General features: G+C 41.8%; 1 protein-coding gene across 1 annotated transcript in view; it reads right to left on the bottom strand.

Annotated features, from left to right (window-relative positions):
* MYO7A (myosin VIIA) overlaps positions 1-16,952 on the bottom strand; it is a 434,990-nt gene that overhangs the window by 299,359 nt on the left and 118,679 nt on the right. The window contains exons 12-14 of the mRNA XM_069203910.1: positions 14,510-14,720; positions 12,667-12,802; positions 2,151-2,257 (exon numbers count right to left, since the gene is read on the bottom strand). Coding sequence (XP_069060011.1) covers positions 2,151-2,257; positions 12,667-12,802; positions 14,510-14,720 — 454 coding nt within the window. The remainder of the gene's footprint in view (positions 1-2,150; positions 2,258-12,666; positions 12,803-14,509; positions 14,721-16,952) is intronic.

Here is a 16,952-nt window from a genome sequence, read left to right as displayed (position 1 = left end):
AACACAAAGTCCTTTGTAGTATTTACATAGCAGCACAGATGGCCATTTGTGTTGCTTTGTTAAAAAAACAGTAACACAACACAGCACATTGCTCTGCCTTGCATTACTTAGCATTAGGTAAGTGTTCCATGGATTATGCATAAGGATGCCCATGCATCCAGCAATGGATTTGAACACGAAGTCACATCTACAGAGACTTTATTTCTCCTTGTATTTCCTTTTTGCATGTGTGCTGCATCCTGCAGCACACATACAAAGAGGATATAGCCCCAAAGGAAAGGTTTTGTGCAGGAGGCTGTTGCTTCCTGCATAAAAACTATCCTGACCTTAACACAGACACCCTTGCACTATGGCGCAAAGATGCCTGTATTGGTGCTAAGCAGCCACCAGTGCGGGAGTGCATGAAAACAGCAGAACTGTGCCATTTCTTTGAAGATATGGTACAGTTCTGCTCTCTCCCATTCACGCAACGCAGAGCAGCAAACTTCACTTGCTGTATTTTGGTGTGTGAAATCTTTGAAAATATGCCCCTTCTTTTTGAAAGAAGTTCTCATATATATGATTGGAGCAAATAGCAACTACATTAGATGCTGATGGATTGTTTAAAGTATACAAAAAAGTGATGGTTGGACTGCTTAAATTAATCTCAGTCACTGGTAATTGCTTGGGGCCACATCCCACTCCATCATTATTTTGTACACTATGTCACCTCAGTTTGGACCCATCTACATGCAAATCAGTCTTGACCCTTCTCTAATCAGCGTAGTCCAGGCCGAACTGCCAAGCAAGGTCCCTCCTGAACTGAACACAAGCAACCCACAATGGGTTTCGCCTATAGTTATGGGGCCATCAGTGGTTATATAGCTTGGTCCCAATGACACAGTGCACACGGGACCCACGTCTGGGCATACTCGTCCAACTTAGGGCAACACACCGATTTATACAAAAAAGTGATGGAAGGAAAGCTTAAATTAATCTCAGCCACTGGTAATTACTCAGGGCTGCATCCCAATCCATTATTATTTTGCGCACCATGTCACCTCAGTTTGGACCCAGCTATATACAAATCAGTCTTGGCCGTGCTCCTATTGGCCCAAACTGCCAAGCCAGGTCCTCCATGAACCAGAACATAAGCAACCCAGGACCAGTTTTGCCCTAGTTATGGGCTCATCAGCCAGTACAGCTGATTAATCAGTATTTGAGTACTGTGTCTTATGACCCAATTTTTTTTCTATGAACTTTGTTCACCTCTTAGCACCCGGATGTGATGGTCAAGAGAATAATGGCTCCAAAATAAATAATTACATATATAAATAAATGTATTTGTAACATAATGCTCACATTGTACTGATACTTTTTACCACCACATACACTTGCAGATCTGCCCCATAATTATAAAACAAATAGACTGTATCTACTCGTTGTGGCTAGCACAACTTTCTAGATACTGACTGAGCACTTTGGGACCCATATAAAGGGGAAAGGATATGAATCAATTAAACAATCAATGTTCATTGTATTATGATTAAGGCCGGTCCTTTCCCTCGGGCAATGCGAGAGTCAAGACAGTCTGGGATATTGCCAATCCTATGTAACAACGGAACAAACTAGCATCTCTTAGCCAACCTGTGTAGGTGTCTTAGGAGAAAGAATAACTAGAAAACGATTGACGAGTCTGTTTGGAGTGACAGTTACTTAAATATTATATAAAATGGATTAGTCTAATTTGAGCTCAATAAACAATGTTAACATTTTGCACACTAAACTTACTATCACTTTTTGAATTTAATGTCTTCTGGATAGTTTACAGTTTTCTCCTAATTATTTTGTATGGGCAAATGATTTGATTCAATTATGCAGTCAGACTACAAACTAATGTGTAGTAGTGTCAACTAGCGAGAATCAAAACAATATTCTTAATATTTTGAGGAGTTATTACTTTTTCTATAAAGTATGCAACATGCAAATGATGGCAACGTCCTAGGTCCACTTTAGTGTTCTACCACTGAGTATGGTTTGGAAATACATTACTTAACTGGTTTAACAACAAGTGAATTTATCCATTTACATCACACTGCACTAACACTATAAAACACTTCTTATAATTGAGACTCTGCAGTTCTCATTGCAAACATTGGTGGGCTTGTTACCATTGCAACATCGGCCTGGAAGATCTGCTTGATAAATTTGTTCTTAGAGGAGTGAACGAGCTGGATGACGTCTCCATGTAGCGTGTCCCTGTTTTTCTCCAAGAACCCTGTGGAAACACAGAAGACATAGATCAAAAATTAAACTCAAACTCAAAGCTAGCTTTTCTTTATTAGCCTATTAGGATATGTCCTTAAACCTAATTTAATTGTGTCAAATATTCAGTTCCATCAACATAGCAGCATCTGGTGGCACGTTCTTGCCCCATTCATATTTCCTCTGTGATTACTTCTCTAACCTCATGTGTCCATAAATATGACTTACAAATTAGAGACTGCTTTGCAAACACTCTTAATCTAGGAAATAGGACAGTGGATCAAATGATATCAGCAGGGGTATTTATGAGTTACACTATTCACAATTCAAAATTTCTCTTTTATGCCCAAGATACCATTGCACAAATGAATTATTTAAGGGCTTGCTCTTGGGTCAGAAGACCAATGTCCTATCTGTATTTTTGTATTCTAGTTCAAAACAATGTAAGAAAATTCAGGTATTTTCTCTTAATTTACTGGCACAAAGTCCTACTCCTTGTCTATTTTTTACACTCGTCTCCACTTACGTCTCACCTTTGCAGGCATCCCAAATACATATCTTTGCACCTGACTGCTAATGTGTCTCCTAGGTAGTTAGTCCCTACAGTGTTGTAGTTGGACTCTCGCTTCCTAGCAGAACTGCTGGTTTAGGGATGATACCACTTTTGTTTGTAGGTGACTGAGTCACTCCCCGAACAAGTCGCAACTGTCAGCCCAACCCTCCCGGCTCACAAGCAGTACCTCACCAAAACCCAAACAGTAAAAGGTGATTTTAGGCAGCCTTACGCGTGGACTCTCAATAAGACCTCTCAGGGAAGTCCTTGAGGAACAAAAGTTACCCTTTTCTCTCATTAGCTCCCTTGTGCTCTATTTGCTTTCTGTATCAGCAATAACATTTATTCACATTTATCGATTAAGTTGTATAGTACTCTGTAGTCACAATAATTATACACTAACACAAAAGTCAAACAATGGAATTCAAGAACATAATAAAAAAGATCTTATTATTGTTTCCCTCTGTAGGAAGCACTGTAATAAAAAAATACCTTCTGCTGCTTTTATTGGTTTCCTCTGTAGGAAGAGTTGTAATTAGAAAATATCTTCTGCTGTGAATAATTCGTGGATCAGCTATAATAAAACCCATTATTAAATCCACTGCGACGGCATTAACAAGCCAGGCGGAGAAATCACCCTCATCCAGAGAGACTCCATCAAAAGCACCACCGCCACGGACGACACTGTCCCAGCAATGGAACACCTCAACTTCACTATCCAAACAGGTGAGAAATCCACCATTAGGGGAACCCTTGCATACCCTCCACTGGGACCTGGAACCATCTTCTGCAACCTTATCACTGATTTCATCGTCCCCTCGCCACTGTCTCCAAGGGCTGCATGTTCCTGGGCAACCTCAGCTTCCACCTCAATGACATAACCGACCTTAACTCTGCCAACCTTCTCAACAGCCTTACCAACAACAAAATCACCAACTCATTCATGAACCCAGGCACATCGCAGATCACACACTTGACCCCATATTCACCACCAGTGACCACATCAAATACAGCCACACCACAGAACCCACATGGATCGATCACTCAATAGTCCACTTCATCATCACAAACCCCATGCCCCCCACCCTGAAGCAACCCAACACCACCTGTGGCAGCTGGAACAAGGCCTCAGACCTTACCCTAAACCTGCCCAAGCACCATAATAATGTTAACCAGGACATCAGAAGCTCCAACACCTGGATCACTGACTGCTCACATTGACGCCCGCATCAAGATCAAGAAACACAGAAGCTCCACCAAGCAAGCCAGCTGGTACACTGAGGACCTCAGGACAGCCAGTCGCCACTGTAAGCACCTTGAGAGAAGGTAGCATAACAACAAAGACCCAGCTGACAGGAGTGCCTACAAAATAGCACTCAACCTACACCACTACCAACTCCAAGAGATGAAAAAAAGCCCTGACATTGCGCTTTGAAGCTAACCCCAACAAGAGTAAGGAGTTCTTCAGCATAGTCAAGGAATTCACCAACCAAGGAACGTAGACAAGCAACATCTCTCTCTCTCAGAACCTATGTGACAGCTTCATAGATTTCTTCCACAACAAAATCTCCAAAATCTACAGAAACATCAACCCCCAACTCAAGCCCGAAGACTTTTATAATAGTCATTCCTCCACACACGACCATCCCAAGGCTAACCATCTGTAACCACGTCACCACTCAGTACACCATCACCAGCATGAAGTCCATCCACTCAGGGGCTCCCTCCGAACAATGCCCCCCTCCACGCCTTCAACCTAGGAGCATCCAGGAATGGCATTGAACTGTCCACCTTACTCAACACCTTACTGGATTATGCCACCTTCCCAGAAGACTGGGAGTATGCAGAAATCAACCCCTTGCTGATGAAACCTTCAGTGAACCCCATCAAACTCAGCAACTACAGATCCGTCTCCCAACTCCCGTTCCTGGCCAAAGTCATCAAACAATCCATCAACCAACAACTCATCACGTATTCTGGAACACAAGCACCTCCTGGACAACTCCCATTCTGGATTCCACAGCAACCACAGCACTGAGACAGCCCTGGTTGTGGCCACATATGACTTCCTGGCCCTCTTCGACAAAGAAGAGACAGTGTCCTTATCGTCCTCGATCTATCAACAGCCTTTGATACTGTCCCCCACCACACGCTCATCACCAGACTTTAAGACATAGGCATCCAACGACCTGCCCTCAGATGGATTGCCTCCTTCCTCACTGACAGAACACAATGGGCCCACATTCCACCCTTCACCCTGAACCCAAACCAATCACCTGGGGAGACCCTCAAGGCTCATCACTCACCCCCACCCTCTTTAACATCTACATTTCCCTCCTTGCCAACATAGTCAGAACCCATGGACTTAACCTTATATCGTACATTGAAAACACGCAACTCATCCTCTCCCTCTCCTAAAACTCCACCGCCGCCACAACCAACTTCTATCAATGTATGACAGTGCCAATTGGATGAGGAATAACTGCCTCAAGTTTAACACAGACAAGATGGTAGTCTTGATCTTCGGCAGCATCAACTCCTCCTGGGACACTTCCTGGTTGTCCACAGAACTGCAGCCCACTCCAACCCCAGCTGAGCATGCCAGGAATCTCAGTATCATCCTGGACAGAAAACTTACCTTGAGGTCCCAAGTCAACTCAGTGTCATCCTCCTGCTTCTTCGTCCTGCATATCTTATGTATGATTTTGAAGTGGCTTCCCCAAAACGTGAAACGCACCATCACACAAGCCCTCATCACTAGTTGACTGGACTACAGAAACATCCTCTACATAGGAATCAAGGCTCACCTAGTTCAAAGACTACAGAGCATCCAGAATGCTGCAGTAAGACTCAGCCTGGATCTCCCTTGTCACACCCACATCACCCCCCTCACAAAACTCAACTGGGTTACGTTTCGGAAGACATGCCAGTTCATGCTCCTCACTCATGCCTTCAGGGCCAAAAGATCAATCACAATTACCAGCCAGTTAAACAACCTCCTTACAATACACCAGACCACAAGATTTCCTTCTCAAAATAAATTCCCTTTCCTCTAGCCTACATCCCTTTTTCTGGAGTATTTCGTAATTTGTACATGGTAAATGCCATAGAAAGAGCAGATCGAAGTTTTCAGAGAGACTGAACAGGAACCAAAATCCAAAGTACAAACTGTTGCTTAAAAAAATAAGGCACAAAGCAGTAATACATTTCTTCATCTTCATGCAGTAACTACATTGAACAGAGATAAGGGGGCCTTGTGTCCCTCAAACTGTGATACTTTATGAGGAAGTTACAATATTCTATAGCATGACGATGCATACAATAATAGACTTATTTAAGATTAAAAAGCTCCATTGGTTTAGAACATATGTGGATTATGTAAATGGTACCTGCAGTCAATGTAAAATTCTTCTAGTTGTCTTCTATGTATCCACCCCCAACATCACTGACTAAATGAATTATTGTTACCAAATTCAATGTTACTCATGTATCAACGACAGAAGGTTGGATGATAGACCTCTGTCAGTTGTCAGTGGGTATTTAAAGTACTACACAATCATATGCCCTAAATGTACATGAACAATGCCCATTACATAGCTAATCTAACATTTGTTTTAGGAGTAGCTGAAACTTTCACAATAGGCACTGTTTTGCTGCAACTCTCTTAAGGCAAACATGTGAAATGACTGTAGCATCCTCCCAGCCCGTGAGCATTTACATGACCACACCACACACAGAGTTCATTAACAGATGTCTTTATTCCTCAGCACATGACCTCACACTGTCGAATCACGTCAGAACTGTTAATAACCAAACCCTAACACTTCCCAACAATTGCACACTTCCTCTCTTGAGTCTACCTAGAACCACGATGATCTTAGTCCACATATTCTTACAACACTACATCTCTCTCCTTGTTAAATAAAAAGTGTAAACAACAGTTACATTATATTTCTTCAATGAGTCTTTGAGTCATTCACATTGGTCGGACAGACCAAGTGGTATGAGGTAGTTGAGAGACTCTGGTTGGGCACAGATGGCACCAGTTCTAATGTTGGATCTGGACTGTTAGGTGGGATCGCCTTGTTCATGATTGCAGGAGGTGACAAATGCAGAGGTGTGTGCCCAACATTTGATGAGTCCCGTGTGATGGTCTGTGCGGGAATGGGTGCTGTCACCACATGTCCTTTGCTCGTCACCACCCTCTGAGGATCAACAGCAAATGGAGCATCTGTTTTCCTCATTTTTTCTGTTTGAGCAGGCCCAGTCATCTTCATTCAAGACTGTTTCCTGAGCTCGTTGGCGCCGGTCAGCACATGTTGTCGTCTTGCACCTTTGAGAAATGTCAGTGACAAGAAACTTGCCAGCATTCAAAGTTTAGTCCACTGTCCACTGTGGCAGGTCGGTTCCGATGGCTCTCCTGAATAACAAGGTGGCAGGACTCTCACCAGTTGTTGGATATTTATTGGAACAATAAGCACGTAGGGCTTGACACAGGGCCTGGTTTAACTGGATTCCCTTTATTGACGCTCGTTGAATTACCCTTTTGAGAGTACTCATGAATTGTTCGATAATGCCTCTGGCCACAGGGGGTGTACTACTTAAATTCTTTGCTATTGAACAGCGGACCATCGTCAGATTTATTAATGGCGGGGATACCGCATGCTGCAAAGATGTAATTCAGCCAGTGGTGTAACAAAGGGCCCGGCAGCCCCACGGTGAAGGGGGACCCAAGCTCCAGGGGGCCCCCTCAGCACAGTGCTCTGACTTGAGAGCTCCTGAGTGAGTTCATATGGGGGCCCCTCCATGTGCTTTGCAGAGGGGCCCCCTCAAGTTTTGTTATTCTACTGCATCCAGTCACTCGATGTCCTTGTCATTGGTTGCTGATGATAACTACTAAAGGAAAGCATGAATACTCATCAGTGATTACCATGAGATGATGTCTGTTACTTAAGGGTCCTAAAAAAGTCCGCTGGGACTCTTTCCCAAACCTGGTCAGGTTGCTTTGGGGAAAGGCAGTTGCAAAGATGGCATTCTTCTAGCTCCTTCTCAACTCGCTCGTCTAAGAGCGGGAACCACACTTGGACTCTTAAGGTTCTTTTGGTGGCTACAATGCGATGATGTCCTTCACTGGCCACTTCAATGACTTGCTGTTGGTGGCTTTCAGAAATGACAATTCTCAGGCCTCTCAATACAACACCTTCCTTGGTTACAGACAGTTCATCGTGTACATGTTTGAATTTCTGAAATTCAACATCGTCAGCAAAAAGTCAAGTATTCCTCCTCCACAACTGAGGTGAAATGATGTCTTTGAGGATTAGCATGTTTTTATTGGCATTAGTAGCAGCAATAATTTGTTCAGTGGATAGGGCTACTGGCGTACTTGGCCTCAACATGAAGGTAATGTACTTTTCCTAGTTTTGGATGTCGCACTGTGGCATTGCATTGGTACTTGTGAAAAGTAATCAGCTTGGTCTTGATCTTTATAAATTGCATAGGTGTACTCTTTCAGTCGCAACTCCCACCTCTCAATGCAAGGGGGCGTCTTGGCTTTCAGATTTCCAAGAATAGTGATCAGTGCTTGGTGGACTGTAATGATAGTGAAACTCTTTCTATTTAGATAAACATGAAAATGTTTGCAGGCCCACACCACAGCCAGACTCTCTTTCTCTGGCTGGGAATAGGCACGTCCCATGCCAGACAGGCTTTGACTGGCATAGGCTATGATGTGTCTCTGAGCATTCAGCTGACCAGTATGTTGAGCAGGAATTTGTTTTGTCAAGTGTCTAAGTGGGGCACTCACTGTAGCAAAGTCTTAAATGCACTTTGAGCAATAATTGGCCATGTCCAACAAATATCGCAGCATGGTGAAATCCTGAGAGGGAGCACATAGCTGACAGGGCTTGCACTTTATCTGGGTCAAGAATCACCCCCTCCCCATCTGAGAATATGTACCCAAAGAATTTAAGTCCCATATTTATACTTTTTTAGTGCCACATTTGCGTCATTTTTTGACGCAAAACTGGCGCAAACTTGCAAAATACAATTGTATTTTGTATGTTTTTGCCGTTTTTGCATCACAAAGCGGCGCAAATGCGGTGCTAAAAAAGTATAAATATGTGCCTAAGTTTGGTTTTGTGAAACTCACACTTTGCCACGTTCAGAGCGATACCTGCATCAGCAAGTAACTGGCACACTTGTGGAAGAGCCTTATGCTCCTCTTGTGTTGTTTCAAATACCAGTATGTCATCACTGTAATAAAAAGCATTCACGACAGGTTGAATTATTCGACATATAACATCCTGAAATATTTCAGTAGCTGACGTCACTCCAAAACTCAACCTTTTGTAACTGAACAAACCAAAATGAGTCAAAAAAGTAGTGATGTACCTGCGTTTTCTTCCAACTCGATTTGATGGTATCCCTTGCTCAGGTCAAGAGGGGAGAAGACTATGGCCCCATTCAGTTGCATCATCATTTCCGTTTTGTGTGGAACAAGATGTCGTTCTCTCTTGATTGCTTTGTTGGCCTGGTGCATATCAACACAGATGTGCACTGCACCTCCAGTCCCCTTTTTTGGCACCACCACTACGGGCAAAACCCATGGCGTAGGACTGGTGGAGTGCTCAATTATGTCATGCTTTAAGAGCTTTTCTAGTTCTTTCTCAACAGTTTCTAGCAAGCGGAAAGCAAATCAACGGTATAGCTGGGCAACAAGGCAAATATCCCCATTAATGTGAAGTCACACTTTCATTGATTTCAATCTTCGTAGGCCATGAAACAATGACGGAAACTGACTTATAATTTCAGATTGACTGAAGGTTGTAATTGAGACATATCATTCCCATGTCAGCAGTAGTGGCAAAAATAAATAGGCATGCACTAGACAACGTTCCTTGAAGAACGTGAATTGGCGCTTGCACTGACACTGCTTTATGCTGCATTCTCATTATAAATTACCCTTGACTCCGCAACGGTTTGGAGGCAGCCCATGTGTAAACCTTTGTTTTTGACAGATCAAAGCGTGACATAGGAGACAGACTATTAAACTTCTCAACTGGCATGGTGGTAATCGACTCACCACTGTCTATGACAAAGGTTATGGGGCAACTGTTAACTTTTATTGTAGTCTTGGTGCAGTGTCCAAATGATTTCAGTTGTTTCATTTGATAGTTTGCCTCTGCCTTTTGTTCTTCCATGCAAGTGGCCAAACCGACATGCTCCCTTTGTTCTTTGGTCGACATCATCATGGCATATCCATCTTCTTCATTGGCGCTTGATAATTACCTTGTGGAGCCTGTTTAGGATGAGCTTGATGAGGATCGACGTTGTCCTTTCTTCTATGTGTCACAACTGGTGCTGCCTTTTGGCCTTATGGGCGCAGCTTAAATGCTTCAGGAACCTTCTGGCATTAATTTTCTCTTCTCACTGAGACGTATGTAGTTTCTTTTTTGTTTTGCACACGATTATGAAGGGGTTTTCTTTCCCACAACCTTTGCATGTCTGTCTCATGGCTGGCCATTTACCTTCATGGGGAAATGAAAATGCACATCAGAAACACAACTTTTTCTTCTTTGAAGATATTGACTTGTGCTCGTCTACCCAGTACTTGTGCTTGCTTTTCATGATCAACGCTGATTCACTTTTCACCGTTACAGCTTCCATATCAGCAGCTTGCCAGTCTGCTCGTTCATCGTCCCTTGCAGCCGTTAGTATTTTCTCCAAACTGAGCATCTCTCTCAACACGTGTCTGAAAGAATCTGAAAGACATCCATCGATGACTCTGAGGCGTATGACTTCTTCATCTTTAAATTCACTAAACTTGCCGTGCTTGTCACAAACTCATCATTCGTTTCACCAGCTTGCTGTCTCACATGAATAAAAATGTACCTTTCATAGTCAACATTCAGCATCTGATTGAAATTGAAACCCAATGCTTATTTGATCTGATGGTAAGATATTTTATCGCCTGTGATATTTTCTTTTCAGCACTTCTGTTACTCTGTCACAAGCTTCTTTAAATACTTAATGATTTTTTTATCATCTACTTCTTCGAGGACATCTATGAAGTAATCGAAGTTCTTGATCCACGCGTTCCATCTGGCAACAATACTTTGCTTTTTGGCGGTGTTGAATGGTGGGGTTCAGAAACACAGCTGTGTCGTACTTCACATTTTCTTCTACTACTGTTGAGAGAACATGCTGTTCAGATGGCTGCTGCTGTTCACGGGGACCTGTACAAGTGCAGGGTTTTTATTCTCACTTAACTCATCACACACAACCTGAAATTGTGTATTGTCATCTTCTTTCTAGACATTGGATATCTATTCCATTTCTTGTACTAGATTCTTGTTGCATTTCGCTTTTTGCATTGTACCTGGTTCTCAATGTCTTTAGGGTTCCGTCTTGTATCAATGATGACTCTGCGTTATGGCCCAGCGGAGTATTTCTTCCTTCAGCCTTACCAATGGATTCTGGTGCGCTTTGCGAACGCTCTCCTCTGCAGGGCCTTCTTCTTCTTTGCGAGTTGTATATGGGCTGGAGCGGAGCTTTGACTCCACACATGCCAGCTTTGAATTGCTTCTTGTCGATTTGGGCGCACGTGGCACACATGAGCAGTTTGCTGTATCTTGCCAACTCTCAGGGACAGCAGTCTTATTTCTTGGAGGCACATATAGCTTAATCGTCACTAGTGTAGCACCTTCCACAGCTCGGGAGCATGTAAATGACCACACCACACACGGAGCTTGTTAACAGGTGTCTATATTCTGCAGCATACGACCACACACTGTTGGATCATTTCAAAACCATTAATAACTACAGCCTAACACCTTACAACAGTTCCGCATTTTCTCTATTGAGTCTGCCTAGAACCGCAAGGGTCATAGCTCACATAATCTCACAACACTACAATTACCGCTCCCGACAATGGTGGCCAAGCCAAAGTTTAAAAGAAGAAGCTAACACTATATGTCATTTACTTAGAAGAATGATTTAAATAAGCTGATACTTGTGACTACATCATAATTTTAAAAATCAAATATTTTCTCTACAGATCCCAACATTACAGAAATAGTCAAATTGTCAATTAAAATGGAATTTGTGTGCATTTTAAAATTTTGCCCAAACTCTATAGACTGGTCAAAATCTATAGATATTTGGATCAAGATGATTAATGTTCCAATTATTAGACCTGTGGCTGGCAGAACTAGCATGCCACTGCCTTGTTCACCTGCTTCCCACACAGTGCAGTTTGAAAAGGAAGCACATTCTTTAAAATATATATAGAGCAGGCTTTAGCTCCACCTATAGGAGAATAGCTCTTTCAACTCGTGCTATAAACTGTTTGGACTATCAATCAACTATTTTACGTCTCAAAACAACAGAAGCTCATCACAGAAATTCTTTATCTCATAGATGTATTGTATACAGAAAACAATAGTATTTCTTTTTTTTTCTCTCCAACAGACCTTTTTAATATTTTATTCAGGACTATTAGTGCAAGTCAGATCTACTGCCTTTGAAGATGCTTGGTTATATACAATTCCCATTGCAGGAAAATATTAAGCGCTTAGGTGCAGAACCCATAGTTTTTTTTTTTAAATAGGCAGAAAATGACACAAATACCGGACTGTCTTTTGACACACCTTCTGCATTAATCTGTTATTTCGCTCTTCATTTAAACTACATTTTTCTGCATTTCAGCATGTATGTCTTTAGATTAGAAGAAGTATACCAAGCTTTCTTTAAATCTGCCTTTTTTGGCTACTGTAAAAAATGTATTTCCAATACAAAAAAGAAAGGAACTTTCCAATACTTGGTGTAATGATAATGTTGGCAGATGTGATACGTGTGCTTATGTCACATACCTCTTGTTTCATAGTAGACAATTCCAGCAAAATGGTTAATGCCAAATTGTGTTTCATAGTTGTTCTTTGGAGGGATGTAGTTTGTGTTCAGTTTGTGCTGAGAATTCAGCTTGTTCAGCATAGTGGTGTCTGTACCCTAAATGACAAAAATCAGAGAATTTTCGATGTTCATTATGATTCATTAACACAGAATGTGTTGTCATGAATAACTGAAGACATAATATATGCATCTGCAATAGATAAAACAACAAATAGCAAATTAAGTTGAAAATTATGCGAGAAAAGAAGGTTTTTTTGAGATTGTGCCAGTGATGTACTCATGTTTACTGTGAGCAAAGATTTTGTTTGAGCTGGTGTTACAGTGTTATAGCGCATACGTTTCAAGGGCAGGATGAGCAGAAGGTCTATTGAGCCACCTTCTTGAATGTCAAAGGTGAGGGTGACACCTCCCAGTACCCATGTTACCATCCTGCATAGATTAGTACACGTCAAAGGTTGCAAACGTCCTAAAGACGGTCCCAGTTACGAGGAAAAATACACAAAGGGTCAAAAGCCTCCTTGCAAATCTTGCAGCTCTTGATTGAAGATGAAGATTAATACTAAAGTTCATAGCAAGGCTTCAAAATCCCCCTGACACCAGGGAAGAGGAAGGAGCCAAGCAACAGCATCCAGAAGTAAATCCAGTAGAGGTTCTAGCAAAACAAGCAAAACTCAGGGGCAAAAATCTTGCCAAGTGGGCGAAGAACAGGACAAAATATAGGGGAAATTGTAGAAGCCTTCTGTTATGGGATTCAAACAGGAATGAACATCTCGGGAAACAATCTACTTTGTCTTAGATTGGAAACCACAGTTAGAATTCTCTGGATAGACCACTATTTGAGAAAGAACAGTTTGTAAGACTTATAAATGCCTCTTTCTTGCAATTAATGATGTTGGTTAGGCTCACAAAGAAGCCCAAGCTTAACATCCTCTGACCAGCACCGAACTCTGCAGTCATGACACCACTCTTTTCACCCAGCGCTCCATGCGGCTTGCAAAACCACCTTTTGGGTGACCACGAGCGTAGAAACAGCAATGCAGTCTAGGCAGTGAGTAGGCCCTGTCTCTGGAATTTAGCAAAATGCTGCCTGACTGCATGAGAAATGCAACCTTCTCTTCTGGGCACTTGCAAGAGCTGGTACTCAGGACAGATGTAACAATAAGGGTAAAAGATGTCCTATAGGAGGGAAAGATCAGATTTTGTTTTATGTTCAGGGGTAAGATGTTGAAATTTACAGGCTTGCTGTGGAATTTACTGTCTCACATCCCTGCCAGCACAGTGACATTGTACAAATTCTCTGAAGGTTTGTGACCTAGCTGCTTCATGGACACGTTGCTTGTTGTTCCAGGAAATTTCTGTTGTCAAGCCAGAAACATAAAGTCTCCTATTACATGAGCACTCTATGGGTGAAAGTTATTTTGTGCACTTAACATTTGCACACTCACAAACACTGCACTGTAAATGTATGAACACACAGCAATCACATTCTCACCATATTCGTGCGGACTGGGAAAAACTTTTAAGACTTTGGCCCTATGTTTCAGAGGATTTTGGGAGTATGACTTCATAAATGCAAGTGGCATATACATTTCTTATTCTACCTTGGAATGCTTGTAAAAATGTTTTATTTCACTGTAATCATGAACACATTTTGTATGTGACATCTAAACCCATATTGAAGATTAATCATTCAACCTATCCGATTATTATAATGGCGGAAGTCAACAACAATGAAATTGATTGGCGGAAGTAGCAAAATCAAAGTGACCTAAAATACTTCCTGCATTCAACCTCACAACTCACCTTTGGGAACTTGCTTTCCTCGTCGATGAGCGAGATGATGTTCATGGGCTTGATGGCGATCATATCCAAGGCGTCTTGATTATCGGTGAATTCAATGTGCTGCCAGTTAATGTTTTCCAGGTTGTACTCTTCCTGCTCCAGTTTGAACACGTGACGTACAAAGAACTGCTGCAAGTTCTCGTTGGCAAAGTTTATGCACAGCTGCTCGAAACTAGGAATGAAAAAAACAGAGACCACTGTAAGTCAATGTAAGATACCGGCAGAGTTGCTCTCAAGTGGTCTTACCACTCAACTGTTGCCATGTGTGCTGTTAGCATCAGCTGTCAGATGGTAGTAAATTAACACTCCCTCAAGAGTACCACTTTCCTGCCTCTATTAGTGCTATATCTACAAAAAGAGTGTACACTGAAGGAGTACTGACAGGAATCCTTTGACACTTTTCTGCTTTTACCTGCTGGTATATAGTGACAACTTTAGCAACAGAAAAGGGTGATGGATGGAATGCTGAAAATGTTCAAACACTCACCCCCAGTCACAGATCTGAGTTTAATCCATCGTTATTTTGCTCACCATGCCACTCCAGTTTAGACCCAGCCATATGCAAATCAGTCTTGACCCTGAACCCCATGGGAACAGTGCAGCCCAAATGGCCTGTTGTGTTGGTTTATAGTGACGTTCTTAGTAGTAGCAACTGGTTCTGGTCCAGACATGACATAATACTAGGTCAATATGATTCTGGTTTATCCTTAAATTCTACTAGTTTTGGTTGGTTGTTATTTTCTGTAAAGGTTAAAACCTATAGTGAATTAACCCCTGGTATAAGTGTATTAACTGTCATGACCGTATTAACTACTGGTAACCCAGAGGAGTGGTTTTCATCAGCCACCTGATTGTGCCCATTTTACAGACAGCCATATTTAGCACTTTCCATTAGTGTTGAGATTACCAGCCTTTCTGGAATGACATTTTTGAGAACTATAAAAGTGATATAATACATTTCAGAGATAATTTCACCTTTACTACATGAAAGTTTGAAATGTGTTGCGAACTTCTGGTTAGGTAATGAATTTTCAGTTTGTCTTCTTTTAGCCACATTATGAAACAGCAATTTGATGAACATTTTCAAATCCCCAAATTGTGAATTTTATTTACAAATGCAGATTAACATTTTTAAAGATATGGACACTTAGGACTTGATCCTACACGCATTTTTAAAAGCAAAACGATACTCCTAATTTTTGAATGGGAATTGCAAATATTGAATTGTCACCATTATTTTCACGGGAGGTCTCACCTTCAAACATGAATTTATGGGTACTCAGATGCCACTTGCAGACAGTGTGTCACTCTGGAAATTTTTACAAATGTATTCATATCAAGGGCAGAAGGAAGTGTGTTTCTCGTGTCAAAGGCAGAAGGACTACACGCTTATTTACTGAAGGCGCGCGTGAAGGGTTTCCACCATGTGGTAAAATACTACAGGAAACCTACAACTTTGGTGAGTTTATACAAGTATTCCTGAAAATATTTTAACAATTCCAGGATGTCAAAAATGTTCTCCCAACTGTAGGAGTAATACTCTGACAACAAACGTACAACCTTTACTTCCAGTCTTTTGTGAACTGGGCTTATTAACAACTCACGCCAGAGCTGAAATCCTATACTAAATGCCAAATGTGGGTGTGGGCCGGGTGCAGTTTTAATACCCTGGATGGCAAGTCATCAGTTAAGAGATTACTAATTTCTAAACGATGAATACTGGGGCAATTGCTGAGACGTGTCATGTTTATTAAAGTTACAAAAATCCAACAGTGTTGTAAACACCACACTCTTCTGATTTTAAAATATGTTCCTACAGAATGATCAGGTTCAGCCAAATCTAAAGTGTCTTGACGACACTGGTTCTGGGGGCAGCAAATATCCAAAATTGTTATCTACTTATTCTTCAGACTAATTCACGTTGTGAACTGGGTGGTGAAATATAGATTTTGTATTGCTTGGTGGCATCATGAATTCACCCCAGAGATTATGTTGTGTTTTGGTCAAATGTACAATGCCCACTCTGTCATTATTTGACGTTGTGGGACAAACAGGTGTCTCGGGTGCCTTCTGTGACATTTCATTGCAAACTGGATTCTGGAAGTTCTTGTCGTGCGATGTTTGTGTTAAGGTTGTTCTGGAGCATGGATACCCCTGGTGTGAGGTTGTTTGATGGATTATCTATTGCACACAGAAATGAAAAGATACCAACCCTCATGCAACTGATAGCCAGTCTACAGTTCTCGGCTTATGAAGCACAACAGCAGTTATCTGCTAACTGGTTTCACACATGGGAAGACCAATATGCCTTTACCTTCATACATGGGACGACCATGAGTGAACTAGGAATCCTACTTATGTATGAAGTGCACATCTACCACTCATGGGGCCACTGATTGTAGAC

The sequence above is a fragment of the Pleurodeles waltl genome, chromosome 8, assembly GCF_031143425.1.
Source record: "Pleurodeles waltl isolate 20211129_DDA chromosome 8, aPleWal1.hap1.20221129, whole genome shotgun sequence".
Classification (NCBI taxonomy): Eukaryota; Metazoa; Chordata; class Amphibia; order Caudata; family Salamandridae; genus Pleurodeles; species Pleurodeles waltl.
Note: the sequence above shows the minus strand (reverse complement) of the source record. Positions and strands in the feature narration are given on the sequence as shown.